Below are 16,126 nucleotides of genomic sequence, written 5' to 3' on the forward strand. Positions count from 1 at the left end.
TGACAACATTAAAAGGCAAGTTCAGGACTTGGTCAGTTCCGACATTATCACGTATTCTGCATATGTCTAGGGCCGGCTATGGTGTAGAGTGGCAAGACAGAAGCCATTTCTCAAACAAAAAGAACATGCAAGCCTGTCTAAAATTTGCTAAATAAATAGTCTCAATCATCCCAAACAATGCAGGAAAGTTTCTTTGCCTTCGGAGATGAAGGTTGAACTTTTTTGGTTTAATTTCTAAAAGATATGTTGGTGTAAATATCACCCATACCTAATATGAAGCATGGTGGTGGCATCATGTTTTGTGCCTGCTTCTCTTCAGTTTGGACATGGGCTGTAGTCAGGGTTTAGTGCATAATGAATAATTTCAAAAATCATGATATTTTGGAACAAAGCCTATTAATCTCTGTCAGAAAGAGGAATTTCACTTTCCAAAATGCTACCGATACAAAGCACACATCCAAGTCATCAAAGAAATAGCTTCAGAAAAAGAAGATCCAATCAGGAAGAGACAAACTTGGAATGGCCCAATCAGAACCAGTAATGCAATCCCATTGAAAACCTGTGGAATAACCTAAAGATGGCCGTACACAATAGAACCCCTCACAATTTGATGGAACTTGTTTGCAGGGAAGAGTGTGATAGAATTTCAAAGCCCAATAAGACTTGCAGCTATGATAAAAGTAAAATGTTATTTCACAAAGCATTAGTTTAGTGGTGTGCATACTTATATAGCCACATATTGTAGGTTGTTTCGCTTATTACTCCTAAAAATTGTCTATTTGCCTTTCACTAGCATTGTGTTAGATGCAGGTCGTTGGAAAAAGGTCTGATGTGATTTTTCTTGAGTCCAGTCTTTGCAGCCCAAAAACCTGCAATTTCACTAAGGATGTGCGGACTTTTTATATTAACTGTGTTTCTTCTTCAGGGTCCATAGGGCTTCACAGGGAGACATTGTGGTGTAGGTGGTACCTGTTTTTCAATCCCAGGATGCTCCGGTCCTTCCCCCCCTATACCCCACCCCCAGCCTAAATGCACTTCAGTTTCGTTGGTGTTCTGCAAGGAGCTGGGCCAACATTATAACGGGGCTGCCTTATGCAGCCCAAGATTTTATTTTCATTTATTTAATTGTTATTTCTACCAGAAGGGTGATCAGCACCAGACTGTTCTCCAGACGTCTGTGCTGCCACCCTATCACCCTTCAGTGGCGCCGTGACTCCAAGCCTGTGCTAGGTACTCCCAGCGTGGCTCCGAGTGGGACTAGCTAGCAAGCTTCCTGGACCCCCAGCCTACGGCCCGGAATCCAGGGGAGAGGTAAGGCGGAACCCCATTTGCGGACACACCCATAATAGTGCAGTCTTGCCTCTGGTCTCTGGAAGCGCTGATGTGGACACTGGGGAGACAGTCCACCACTCCACTAGACCACTGGGATATTAACATACTGACACAGAGGCATAATTAAGCCCAGGGGATCGGGTAGTTAACGTCACCATGGGGAAAAAGGTGCTCTCCCTGCAGCCCCTCCCTCAGCTCAGAGTGTCATTCCACTGCGGTCTTGGTATTCCCTGGACTGCTCCTCCTTCACCCTCCTCAGAGACACACTGCAGCCATTTTATGGCAATGCAGGTCTCCGGGAATCTCTGGGTCCAGTCTCCCTGTATACCCCTCCCAAGGGCCAGGTCATACAACGCTATTTCCTACCAGGTCTGTAGTTGATATGTGTTCTGTGTAGTTGATATTAGTGCCCATTGCAGAAAATTAAATTTTTCTTTCTTATTTGTATGTGATTTGTGCTAGCGCCAACTTCTTCTTTTCTACAGTATACTGTAAGTTATAACTATCCATTTCTTCTACTGTTCCCTGTCATACTAAGGTATAAAGGGTCATTGTACCTCACATTTGTGAGGGCTATCACATACTTGACACTGCGTTGCACACTACATGGTGCCATATCTTAACGCGGTTGCACGCTCTCTGGTATCAGATGCAACTAACTTGTGCCTTATAAAGTGCTGTAACTCCAGGGGGGCTACCAGCAGTGCAGTTGCACCCTATATTGTGCTACCTTTGTATGCATACAGTATATTGCGCTGTTGCACATTACCTTGTGCCAGCTATAGCGTTGTTGCATACTACATGCTGTCATTTCTATCGCTGTTGCATACTACATTGTGCCATATATAGCGCTGTTTCATATGATATTGGGTCGTATATAGCACTTTTGTAAACTACATTGTGCCATATTTCACAAACTTCAACGTGTTTACTGCATTGTATAATTACTATGATGGGCAGAGAAAAGAATAATAAACAGCCTTAGGGAACTTTATTCAGGATGGGCTTTGCACTAATTGCTACACAGCCCCTGATCCCACAGCCCGGGTGTCTCTCCCTCAGGACACTCCCTGGTCTACCTTTTCACAAATGCTGGCAAAAATTTCGGAACAGAGAGCGGTCCACGTAGTGGCTCCCCCTGTGGGATGGCCACAGCAGGTACTCCCTGCACATCCTTTGCCTCCCTCATGGGTAGTCATGCTGTCTACCTCAATACAGAGTTTGGCTACTACCTCAACAGCCTTGCAGCAACTACAGCCTTGCAGCAACTGCTACACAAGGAAAAACCTTTACCTACCATACCCTCTAAACAGGCTCTGTTTTCCTCCCAGTCCACTCAGCGGAAGATGCAGACCTCTCTCACTCTCACTCCGTCTCCGGAGAAGAGGAGCCAACCCTAAGCTAGATATACCTGCTCTTGTTAGAACTGTAAAATCCATTTTACAAATTGAAGAGGATGAATCCGCTCCTGAAAAAAAAGAATGCACTTTTAAACAACAAAAGATAGTTTTACCAGAGTTCCCTCAATCAGACCAGCTCTCTACTCACATGAGTGAAGCATGGATCATGCCTGGTAAAAGGTTTCAAATCCCAAAATGATTCAGTTCCTTTTACCCTCTTCCAGCTATTGATTGCACTAGATGGGAAGTTCCCCCAGTGGTGGATTCTCATGTAACTCATTTGGTTAAACATTCCATGTTACCCATTTACACTGCTACCTCCTTGAAGGAGACTGCAGATAGACGTATAGAAGCTTGTCATAAATCTATTTACTCTCTTACAGGAGCTAATACTTGTCCTGCTGGGGCTACCGCCTGGGTGGTAAAAGCCATTGAGAGTTGGGCAGAAGCCCTAGAAGAAACACTTCCCCCGATGCTTCATGGGAACAACTCTCCTATGTGTCACGACCATGTCTAGTTGTCACCTTTTTGCCTTGAGACTTACCCCTGTCAGCTTCCCCATGGATCTGTGTGTGTAATTTGCCTGGAGGATTTGCTCTGATTATTGCACCTGGTCTCTCCTCTGTCTGTGAGCACTGCTAGCCCTGATTGGAATCACAGATGTGGTTCTGATTCTCAGAGCTGCAGAGATGAATACTCCCTCTGCATGTTGTGCCTTCCACCACTCAGAATGCTACTACCAGACCACCTGTCCGTATCCACCAATTGCTGCCAGACCCATGGTATATATATCCTCTCCTGATAGCATTCTGGGCCTGAACATCTCGTCTTCCCGTGGTGAATGGTTCATGCTGTTTCTGCATTCAAGTATTTCCCTGAAACCTGCTACAGCAATCCCTGGCGCTATTCAGAAAACCTGTTTCAGCTGTACCTGGCAATCCAGTAAATCTGCTGGCAGCAACCCCCGGTGCTTCCAGAAAACATGCTACAGTAATACCTGGCATCCAGACGCCCTGTTACAGCAATACCTGGCCTGTGCTCTGCTGCTAGTCCTACTCCTGGTTGGTCCCTGGCACTCTGTAACCTGCATCGTGTCACCCTGCCTTGCTTACTGCTGTGGATCAACTCCTGCTCCTTTTACCTACCTACTCCCTCCCTGAACCTAAAATTCCCAAACCTACCCATTCCTTCCTGTAACCTGTTATTCCCAATTATTCTATCCAGCCTGCACCTGACTTCCAACCTTGTCACAGCATTTCCGGATCACCCTGTTTAACCCTCGTCTCAGCATTACCTGATTTCCCTTCAGCCATTGTCACGTTATTCCAGTTCAATCCACATTGTTCCAGTCCAGAGTCAAGTTCCAAGCTCATAAGTTCAGTCCACGTTGTTCCAGTCTAGAGTCAAGTTCCAAGCTCATCAGTTCTCCACGTAGCTACCCAGCTACCAGCGTCCACCCACAGCGATCCTGCCGCTCCACGTAGCTACCCAGATACCAGCGTTTACCCACAGCTATCCAGCCGCTCCATGTAGCCACCCAGCTACCAACGTCTACCCACGGCTTCCCAAGCCACAACAAGTAGCTTCCACGCTACCATCCGTCTGCAAGCCCATCTACTAGTAACCCGACCAGCTCAGTCAGCCTACCTGCCGGTCCCAGTCCGGTGCCTCCAAGTCCCTTCTGGTCACATTCCAACGTCTCAAGTTTCCAGTTCCAGTCACTCATCACCAAAGGCAGTTCTCACTGCTACCCACTTCTTATAATAAAAGAGCTATTCATCTACATCATCTGTAGCTCCAGTCATGCCGGCCTCCGTTGAAATCCGATCACCACCTGAGACAGGTAACTCGCAGACACCAATTGTGACAGAATGTTCAGGCCCAACGATGGTGGCGGATCAAGCACCTATTAAGGGACTAGATGCTTTCCGTAACCTGGTCACCCGCTTGGATTCACAGGAGGCCGTACAGCATCAAGTGCTACAGCTTTTGAAAATCCTCAATAACCGGCTAGATGTTACCCAAACCTTACCTGAACCCCTAACTACCTTCCATCGACTGCTGGAACAGCTTCAGGCTCTACTCACCAAAATTTTTCAGATCATTCCTGAAAATCTTAGAGCTGCCTCTGTCTCGACTAAAACCTCTGCCTTGGAATCCCTAAGAAACAAGGATTCTTCCGAACCAAGTAATGTCAGACATCGTAGTTACCCACGCCCCAAGCTCTCTGTGGCCGAACGCCAGCGGCGCAAAGATTTACAACTCTGTCTCTATTGTGGGAGTTCTGACCACTTCATTAAAGACTGTTTCCTTTGCAACTCCAGCAGTGCTTCCAAGTGTCAACGTCTCAGTGCCCGTTCCGGCTCCAGCCCAGATTCTGCCCGTTCCGGCTCCAGCCCGGATTCTGCCCATTCCGGTTCCAGCCCGGATTCTGTCTGTTCCGGTCCCAGCCCGGATTCTGCCCGTTCCGGTCCCAGCCCGGATTCTGCCCGTTCCGGTCCCAGCCCGGATTCTGCCCGTTCCGGTCCCAGCCCGGATTCTGCCCGTTCCGGTCCCAGCCCGGATTCTGCCCGTTCCGGTCCCAGCCCGGATTCTGCCCGTTCCGGTCCCAGCCCGGATTTTGCCCGTTCCGGTCCCAGCCCGGATTCTGCCCGTACCGGTCCCAGCCCGGATTCTGTCCGTTCCGGTCCCAGCCCGGATTCTGCTTGTCCCAGTAGGGGACTCCAGTCAGCAGCCCCAGGAGGGGTCTCAAGTCTCGTACCCCAGGAGGGGGTTTCAAGTCTCATACCCCAGGAGGGGGTCTCCAGTCTCATACCCCAGGAAGGGGTTTCAAGTCTTGTACCCCAGGAGGGGGTCTCAAGTCTCGTACCCCAGGAGGGGGTCTCAAGTCTCACGCCCCAGGAGGGGGTCTCAAGTCTCGTGCCCCAGGAAGGGGTTTCAAATCTCGCATCCCGTTCCGGTCCCAGCCCAGATTCCGCCCGTTCCGGTCCCAGCCCGGATTCTGCTTGTCCCAGCAGGGGACTCCAGTCAGCAGCCCCAGGAGGGGTCTCAAGTCTCGTACGCCAGGAGGGGGTCTCAAGTCTCGTACCCCAGGAGGGGGTCTCAAGTCTCGCACCCCAGGAGGGGGTCTCAAGTCTCGCACCCCAGGAGGGGGTCTCAAGTCTCGCACCCCAGGAGGGGGTCTCAAGTCTCGCACCCCAGGAGGGGGTCTCAAGTCTCGCACCCCAGGAGGGGGTCTCAAGTCTCATGCCTCAGGAGGGGGTTTCAAGTTCCTGTTATAAGGGAGAAGTGTCTTGTGCTACAAAATCTGATTATGGTTCCTGTTCACCGTCTCCTGCATATATTGTTCCAGAAGATGACAATCTCTGTAGTCTGTTCTCAGCTTTGATTGTTGATGCTACTGTCTCTAGCTCCCCAGGACTCCTTCCAGTTCCATCAATTGGTCCGAATTCCGAACATCGGTCAGCTTCAGTTATTTCGACTCCTCATCAATCGGAGCATCCTCAAATTTCCTCCTGCCAGGCACCTGAAAGTGCTCCACAATCCTTGAATACACAGGATTCGTCAGATACTTCACCATGCATTTATTTTGATGGGGACTTAACTCAATACTATGCTTTATTGAAACAATTCTTCGGTATGATGAATTCTTCTTTGCCATGTGGAGTCAAGTCTACTAATATTGTAGAGTTTGTTATCTCATCTTTTCAAGGTAAAGCTTGGGACTGGGTTGCCCCTATTTACAACTCCAAAGATCCAATGCTTCAAAATATAAAGACTTTCAGTGAAGCTGTTGTCAAAGAATTTGGTCCTTACCCTGTAAACCAAAATTTTAGCGAAGTTCTCTGTTCCAAAATATTGTCCAAGCACTCTGTTTGTGCTACCAAGAATTCGTCCTCCACTCCTCTGAAATCCGAACAAGGTCAAGTTTTCAAGGGCCAGCGTGCCGAATTCCAGGCATCCCAAGAGAGCAGCACTTTTGAATCTGTAACCCAGAACATGACTTGTGCACACACCTCCTTGTCCCCTTTCTGCTACTGTTCGTCCCAAAATTCTGATCCTGTCCTTCCCAGTCACATATTTCCACAGGAGTTACCAAAGATTCCTGGTCCGTTGGTTGGCACAAAACGTTCTCGCAGCAAAAAGAAGAATCGGCGAAGGTCTTGAACTATCTTCTTCGTAGACTTTCCATTCCAAGTATCCCAAGGAATTGAGAATTGGGAAGATGTCTGAAAGTTTTTGTTTTGGTGCCCGGAGTCCACCCATAAAGAGGGGGGTACTGTCACGACCCTGTCTAGTTGTCACCTTTTTGCCTTGAGACTTACCCCTGTCAGCTTCCCCATGGATCTGTGTGTGTAATTTGCCTGGAGGATTTGCTCTGATTATTGCACCTGGTCTCTCCTCTGTCTGTGAGCACTGCTAGCCCTGATTGGAATCACAGATGTGGTTCTGATTCTCAGAGCTGCAGAGATGAATACTCCCTCTGCATGTTGTGCCTTCCACCACTCAGAATGCTACTACCAGACCACCTGTCCGTATCCACCAATTGCTGCCAGACCCATGGTATATATATCCTCTCCTGATAGCATTCTGGGCCTGAACATCTTGTCTTCCCGTGGTGAATGGTTCATGCTGTTTCTGCATTCAAGTATTTCCCTGAAACCTGCTACAGCAATCCCTGGCACTATTCAGAAAACCTGTTTCAGCTGTACCTGGCAATCCAGTAAATCTGCTGGCAGCAACCCCCGGTGCTTCCAGAAAACCTGTTACAGCCAAACCTGGCAATCCAGTAAGCCTGCTGACAGCAACCCCTGGTGCATCCCGAAAACCTGCTACAGTAATACCTGGCATCCAGACGTCCTGTTACAGCAATACCTGGCCTGTGCTCTGCTGCTAGTCCTACTCCTGGTTGGTCCCTGGCACTCTGTAACCTGCATCGTGTCACCCTGCCTTGCTTACTGCTGTGGATCAACTCCTGCTCCTTTTACCTACCTACTCCCTCCCTGAACCTAAAATTCCCAAACCTACCCATTCCTTCCTGTAACCTGTTATTCCCAATTATCCTATCCAGCCTGCACCTGAGTTCCAACCTTGTCACAGCATTTCCGGATCACCCTGTTTAACCTTCGTCTCAGCATTACCTGATTTCCCTTCAGCCATTGTCACGTTATTCCAGTTCAATCCACATTGTTCCAGTCCAGAGTCAAGTTCCAAGCTCATAAGTTCTCCACGTAGCTACCCAGCTACCAGCGTCCACCCACAGTGATCCTGCCGCTCCACGTAGCTACCCAGATACCAGCATTTACCCACAGCTATCCAGCCGCTCCATGTAGCCACCCAGCTACCAACGTCTACCCACGGCTTCCCAAGCCACAACAAGTAGCTTCCACGCTACCATCCGTCTGCAAGCCCATCTACTAGTAACCCGACCAGCTCAGTCAGCCTACCTGCCGGTCCCAGTCCGGTCCCTCCAAGTCCCTTCTGGTCACATTCCAACGTCTCAAGTTTCCAGTTCCAGTCACTCATCACCAAAGGCAGTTCTCACTGCTACCCATTTCTTATAATAAAAGAGCTATTCATCTACATCATCTGTAGCTCCAGTCATGCCGGCCTCCGTTGAAATCCGATCACCACCTGAGACAGGTAACTTGCAGACACCAATTGTGACACTATGTATCTCACATTAGGGATGCTGTCTCTTCAGTAATGGCCCGTCATATCATTTGGCTCCATTCCTGGAAAACAGATTCAGATTCAAAACTGGCTCTGGAGTCTCTTCCCTATTCGGGGGACATCCTATTTGGGCCAGAGCTAGATAAAATTGTGTCTACCCTGGCGGCTAACAAGACAGCGTTCCTGCCCTCTGCATATAATACAAAGCCTTGGACGTCATCCTTTCGGTCCTTTCGCCCTCAAGGAAAAGCCAGACATCAGCCAAGGCCTTCAAGCCTAGGGCCAAACAGGCCTGGGCTGCAAGACATCCACCAGCCAAGTCTACGGACAAGCCTGCAGCCTGACGGGGCGGGCCTCTCCCTGGAGTCTCCCAGGGTGGGAGGCCGACTTCTCCAATTTGCCCAGGCATCAGACCACGTCAGATGCCTGGGCAAGAGAAGTGGTCTCCCACAGATACGCCCTCTCCTTCCTGAGGTGAACCCCCAACAGTTCTTTTGCACAGACCTCCATCGGACTCAACCAAGGCCCCGCTGCTCCACAAAGCCATTCAGTCCTTACTGAATTCAGGGGTAATAATTTGATTCCCCTCTTCACAACGGGGCAAGGGCTATTATTCTACCTTTTTCTTAGTTCAGAAGCCCAATGGGTCTCATCGGCCTATCCTCAATCTCAGATCTCTGAACAAGTTTATCAGGGTTCCCAAGTTTCATATGGGAACTCTCTGTTCTATTATCCTAGCTATGGAACCTGGAGATTTATGGTTTCCCTGGAGTATGCTTACCTACATGTGCCTATAGTGCCTTCTCATCAACAATATCTCTGGTTTGCTATACTACAGCAACATTACCAATTTCAGGCTCTACCATTTGGCCTCTCAACAGCCCCTCGGGTTTTTACCAGCATGTCTATAAATTTATAATTATGAGGTTTTGTACTGGTTGCTTAATATAAATAGGCAGAATCAAGGTTAAGCACATTTTTGTTATAAAATGGGAGTAGAAAGGCATACATTGCAACGTGTTACCTTATTGTCCTAAAATATACTATATAATTCAGTTTGAAAGTAGAAAATGGTATATAATAATAATCATATATCTGTACACATACACTTGTAAAATGCATTCCTATGAACCTTCTGAGATTCATAGGAATGTCAATAAAACTATACAGTGTTTTAACACATTGAAAAGTGAAATTGGGTAGCCTGCTGGAGCTATAAAAGTCATTATACTGTATATGCTGGCATACAGTACCTATACTGCGTTTTCAAGATCTAGAAGCACTAAGTATTCTGAAACCTTGATTTATTGGAATGCAGTATATATGGTTACATCCAATCTGTCTTCTGCATTGTCCCCTTCAGGAAACCCCACCTTTTTTTTATTGTTTTAACATATGTGATCTTGAATACTCTTGAAATGTTTTTTCCTTTTTCTATGGGTTGTGTTCACTGTGAAGTCAACAATATGCGGTTTGGTTAGTTTCTTTTTACACTACTTTCATCTTTTAATGTATCTTCTAGTGGAATGTAGTTGGAAATTCATTATAAGCCACAATTATTCATGTGTAACCATAAATGGGTGACAATTGCTGAAATATTTGCATTTGCTCTAATAGTCTTTTATTTTTTAAACCAAATTCTCTATGATAGCATGAAATTGTATTGAATGCATTATTTCCTAGACGCTTGTGCCCATGCCTGCTACCAATATTTTTAAATTTATTATGTACTAGTAAAAGTGATCCTGAAATTGGTCAATATGAAATTGCTACTGGATGGAAAATAAAAGTAGTGACTTTTCTATTGCTTGAATACTGTATGTAAATGTGTTCAGTTATGCAAGAGCAATACAGAATTTGTTAAACTTGCTAATTTACATTCACACATAATGAGTGACCATATTGTGAAGTCACCAATACCCCTTTCAGACATACGACCCGGGAAATTTCCTGCTCAGACCCAGGAATTTCCCCTGTGTAAAATCCCGGGTATTTGGTGGAGACCCCCCTTTCACACTACATAGTCTACCCGGGAAATTCCCGGGTAGACCCCTTTCAGACACAAGCCGGGTATTTCTGTTTTATACACACTGGATGTCTGATAATACCTAGTGTTGTAGGTGCTTATAGAAAGCGAGATGACTGAGACTGCAGTGTGACCGACATTTATCCCACGCTGCTGCCGTAGCTTCCCCACCTCTCACTTCCTTCTCTGACACGTCAGCGCCACAGCCTAATCCGGACATGTCCCCCGAGATGTGCTAGGGGAGAGCAGGGGACTAGCCAGGCTGGAGCCAGTACTACCATTCTGTAATGGGTCCCCGGGCTGCAGTGACAGGAGAGGCCCACTCTTGGAGCCAGGTTGATGGCGCTGCGCTAGAGCCGAGCTTGGTGACCCCGTGAAACCCCCGCCCCAGTGACCCGGAGCCGCCTCTTCTAGCATCCTGCCCCTCGCATTGCCCCTCGCAATAGGGGCAGTAGTGGTGGTCCAGCGGGAGTGTGGACGGGTGGTGAGCGGCAGCGCTGAGCGTCCTATAGGACGCCCTGCGCTGTCGGCTCAAAGCAGCAGCGCTGAGCATCCTATAGGACGCTCTGCGCTGCCAACTCCATGTAAAAGCTGCTTGGTGCTGCCCGGGAGTAGTAAATTCCCGGGTAGCACCATTCAGACAGAGGCAGGGTGATTTCCCGGGACTTAAGTCCAGGGAAAAACCCTGGTCGATTGCAGGGGCGGCTACCCGGGAACGTGTAGGTACCTTTCAGATAGACTTGGCTTCCCGGGAATTTGGCTGAGGCAGGCCAAATTCCCGGGAATCTTGAGATGTCTGAAAGGGGTACTAGTCACAATGACCTTCTTCTGCCTGATAGACACTGCTAATTGAAAGCTATATTAGCATTGGGGATGGTTACAGCACAAAGCTTAGCGTTTCTTAAGTCAATATCAGCAAATTAGGAGTTCAGCAGACTACAGTGAAATACCATTGGGTCCTATTAACCATTGTATCAGAGAGGCAGATATATTTTGGCTGTGGGTGTGACATGGATCTGTGTGGTGTTGCCCTTTAGCAGCATGCTAACACAGTATGGCATCTAAGGGCCTGATACTGAGTGGAATAGATCTCTATGCATGGGCGCATGGTAAGGTTTTGCATACAGCAATACACAGTATGCATTTTTGCATAGGTCAGTCCGTCTTATTCTGAGTCGGACGGAACTTGGCCAGATCTGTCTTTCCGTGAAAATGGTAATTTTGAGAGGGCAATTGGCAAGGGAACGCTCTGACTTGTGAGAGTGTCATGGGGGTGTATGTAAAATTACGTGTGATTCTGAGTTGTGCGTATGGTAAGGGCAGCCTGTGTTTGACGGATATTGTGCTCTTAGCACGGAGCTGGTGCAAGTGCCGATATTGATGATGACGGTTGCAGCGGCTGACGTAAAATCAATGGGCAGCATGGCTTCCACTTGCAGACGCACAGACCTTCGATTAGCCCTAAAGATATTGCATTAGCATAGTCGTAAATCAGGGTCCCGCGGCTGGCCGCTCCTACAGCCACTTTGCGTGTGACTCAGAATCGGCCCTAATTGTAATGCAGTACAGAGTAAATACATTATCTACAGTAAACATATGTTAATCATATTAATGATGACATATGGTGGAATACAGAGACTGTCATACAACCTTATATAATGACTCAGTGCTGTAATATGTTGGCTGCATATTGAAAGGCAGTATGCTAGCCATTTAGCGGTATACAGTATGGGAACATTGGTAGTGCAGACGTTGGTAGTGTAATGGAATGTATTGGATTTGCTGGATTTTATTATGGGTCTAAAGTATTTCGTTTTATTTTACACACCCTGTTTGTTTAAATAAGCATGGCCTTTTCAGAAATGCAAATATGCTATCTATACATGTTTTGGCACAATGACTATTTCTTTTTTGCCATATCATATTAGAGAATGCAATTGAACCAATTCAGTCTATTCATATATTTATACCATATATCAAATCTGCACTCCTTTTGCTCCTCCTGATTCAGCAGTGTATGCAATTACAACTACGTATGCTGGTAGGCCGATTGTTCATTACTGTGCATGTGTATGCACTACACTGCGATTACGCACACACATAGGAATCCATCGCAGAGTGAGTGACAGGCCATGAGTGTTTGGGGGTGGTAACAGTGATGGGGGGGTGGTCGGAGAAATGCAGGAGTGTCTGTCTGTTTCAGCGCCTTTGCATGGGCGTGCATACTTTAGCCACTGCCATTGCATACGAAGCTTGAGTACTCACTGCGTGTGATGAGACTTGCAATGTCTACGATGGGTCAGACCTGCTGTAACTGTGCGTGAGGGGCTGATGTGCTTCGATGGTACCGATGTATACGCAGGACTGCGAAGTATTATGGATGTGAGAAAGTAGTAGTGGGCATCTCTATGCTGGCTGAGCTGTTGCAGACATCATATTTTCGCAGCTTCATTGCATGCGATTATGCAGCTACGATCGCCTTTGCCATCCCTACTGAATCAGGCCCTAAGTCTACTGCTTTGGCGATCTCTGCTCTTCACATATATCTTCAATTGCAATTTATACATGAAATCATTTTTCCCCTTATTTTAAGTGTGGAAAGTTAGATGTGGTGTATTAATGTTACAGCTCTTGATGTCATTTCTCTCCAGGTTGTCTTTGAAGCCTTACACAATCTAGAACCACGTGGTTATGTGGTCGGGTGGATCATTGCCATCAGCTTACTGGTTGGGATTCTCATATTTTTGTTGCTGGCTGTGCTGCTATGGAAGGTAAGCTACATGAGAATTAATCCTAAGGGGAGCAATCACTTTATTTTCTGTTTCTATATACTGTATAGTAATATATTTCTCATTCTCAGGATTTTACCTTTTCAATTCAGAAGCTAATGTATTGAGAATTAGATAATGGAAGGAGCAGAGTTCCCCTGCAGTTCAGAGAACCAGAAAACTGTGATGTTAAATGTGACTCCTCACAGTGCTAAAATTAAGGGTTCCAGCCGCCCTAGACTGAATAACTCATAGTGCTCCCCTCCAAATGTTTATGTTCTTATTCAGCAAGTGGATGGACAGTCCATCCAACCGCTTTCTATCCCCTTCAAATACACAGGCAATGTTATGTGCACTACTCTCACATGCAGAACAGTAATAGTGTTTACATTTAATAAGTAGACCTATTGTCATCCCAAACAGCGCAGACATCAAATAATTAGGATTCACAGCCCTCTTTCCCAAATACTGTCAATCAATAGCCGCCAAATCACTTTGTCCTTTAGTGTACCATATACTGTATATAAGGGTCAGGTTGGGTACGAGATGCCGGCGCTCTGGACCCCCCCGGAGGTCAGAATCCTGATGCTGGCATCCTGACAGTGTCACCTGTTGGTCAATATCCTGACCCTCCCCCTCTTCTTACCCCTAACCTTCCCGCCGCGCTGCCTAAACCTAACCTCCCCCCTAGTGCCTAAATCTAACCTCCCCCCTAGTGCCTAAACCTAACCTCCCCCTTAGTGCATAACCTTAACTCTCCCCCTAGTGCCCAACCCTCCCCCTAATCCCAATACTTACCGTTGGGATGCCAGCGGTTGGGATGCCGGCACCGGGATTCTGACAGGTGTCGAGATTCTAGTGCCAACATTCTAAGCACCGGCATCCCGTCTGTCAGTATGATAGCCACATCCCATATATAACCTTTTCACTTTTTTGAGTTAGGAATTGGTTTAAAATAAAGTTTAGTAATAGCAGCTCCAGTACAGAAACATATAAGGAGGGAGTGGAAGCTAATAATTGTGCACAAGAGATAGTAACCTGGTCTGGTGCTGTTTTCTTTAAGCTTTATGTGTGTAAAGGGTTGTCAGAAACGACAAACTCTTTTAGGTTAAAGTCTGTGGTAGGAAATTGTGGAAATACTTGGAATACGAATACGGAGATTAGGTGTTAAAAGCCAAGGAGTTATTGCATGAAAGTGCATAGATTCCTTGTATCAGGGAAATGGGACATTTTAACATTACAGTGTTGGGAACACAGGTCTTATACTATATATAGCTAAAGATTTACAATGTGCTTTTCATCAAGGAGCTTATCCAAGTTGATCTGAAAACCCCGTTACAGAGTTGCTTCTGCTATTTCCTCTGGCATACTCATGAATTCCACTAGCTGATTTCTCTGCGTGAAGAGAACATTCCAAGATGCATTCCTTTATTTAGCTTTTGTGGATATCCTCTTGCTCATTTTATTGTGACACTCATTTCCCCATTTGGTACCTGGAAGTAATTATTAGCAATAATGAATAACAACATCGCCAGATTGCTTTAATGAGGTAGCCAAGTTTTTTATGAATGTTCTGTGTACTCACTTAGAAGAGGAAAAACTGAAATTGTAGTAATAGGTCTTCTGGTCTGTTTTGTTCTAAAAGTTTGGATGAACTTTCATTGTTTTAGTTCAATTTTCCAATACATGTAATATTCAACTGCAAACATGAATGCGGCTCTATTTTAATAAGCTTGATAACCCACTCCAATATCCATATACTAGAGACCACACTTTTCTTCTTCCACTGCTAATTACCAATAGCACTAAACCTATAGGTTTCTGCACTAATGTTATAGGACGCACCTAGTAGGATATAGTTTATTACCACAATATGTTTTGATACAAGTTGAGAATGAGACACCTACATATTATTAAAATAGTAGCCCCAACAGCACTGGGGTGAGTTCTTTGTTTCTGATTGTCTTGGAACAGTAACAGACTAACCTCCGGAGAAGACAATACGACTGCAGTGGACCCCAGTAGCGTTGGAAGCCCAGTGATGTTGGTTAATCTTCAATGGAGGTCCCTGCTCTGCTCATCTGAACATGTGAGGGGAACAAAATATGCACAGTGAACTAGTTTCACTGCATGTGCCCCATACCTGGGCATGTGCTGGTTCCAGAACTAGCCCCGAATGACAGGGGGAAGGGGGGGAGTTCAAAGTGGATAAATTAAATGTATCACAATGTCTTTCAATATATTTTGGTTGTTACAAGCTAATGTATTATTGCAAGCAGTTTGGTTCTGTCTATGACAACCTAATCATAATTATACACTGATATGCTCTATTAAATTACAAAAACAATAGTTAAATATGTGAACAAAAAAGCACAATCAAGTAAAGTGGTTGGGGTATTAATAAAGTGATTCACTGCAAATAGCCCCTTGCAATGCTAGTGGAGGTAGAGGCAAAAGTTTAAAAGGGCCCCTATGTACCGCCCAATGGTGAAAAATGTATATAACACATGACAAGGAAGATGGGCCATCCTCAGCTCTGGGCCCCATAGCAGCTGCACCCCTTGCACCTATGGTAGTTACGCCCATGGGTGGAGCCATGACGACACATATCACATCATCATGCCCCCACACTTACCCCTTACAGGTGCAACAACTAGGCAAGTATGATTATAATGAGTAAGAAAAGGTAAAAATAGACCAGGAAAGGATTTCTGTAATGAGGATTGGTAGTGGCATGGAGCTTATCCAGTATTTAATAATAATTCACCACAGATCTTTAGTGACATAGGTAAAAACCAAACAACGCATCCTCAAAGATATAATATAATAATTTCATAAATGGTTAAGAAACAAAAATATTGCTAGCACTACCTATAAGATTTAGGTGTCAGCCAGCAGCGTCACAAGGGGGGTGCGGGCCGAACCCG

General features: G+C 46.1%; 1 protein-coding gene across 1 annotated transcript in view; it reads left to right on the forward strand.

The window, feature by feature from the left end:
* ITGA9 (integrin subunit alpha 9) overlaps positions 1–16,126 on the forward strand; it is a 512,195-nt gene that overhangs the window by 481,889 nt on the left and 14,180 nt on the right. Inside the window, exon 27 of the mRNA XM_088464409.1 lies at positions 13,083–13,202. Within this exon, the coding sequence (XP_088320535.1) occupies positions 13,083–13,202 (120 nt within the window). The remainder of the gene's footprint in view (positions 1–13,082; positions 13,203–16,126) is intronic.

Source organism: Taudactylus pleione, unplaced genomic scaffold (genome assembly GCF_031769625.1).
Source record: "Taudactylus pleione unplaced genomic scaffold, aTauple2 ptg000054l, whole genome shotgun sequence".
Classification (NCBI taxonomy): Eukaryota; Metazoa; Chordata; class Amphibia; order Anura; family Myobatrachidae; genus Taudactylus; species Taudactylus pleione.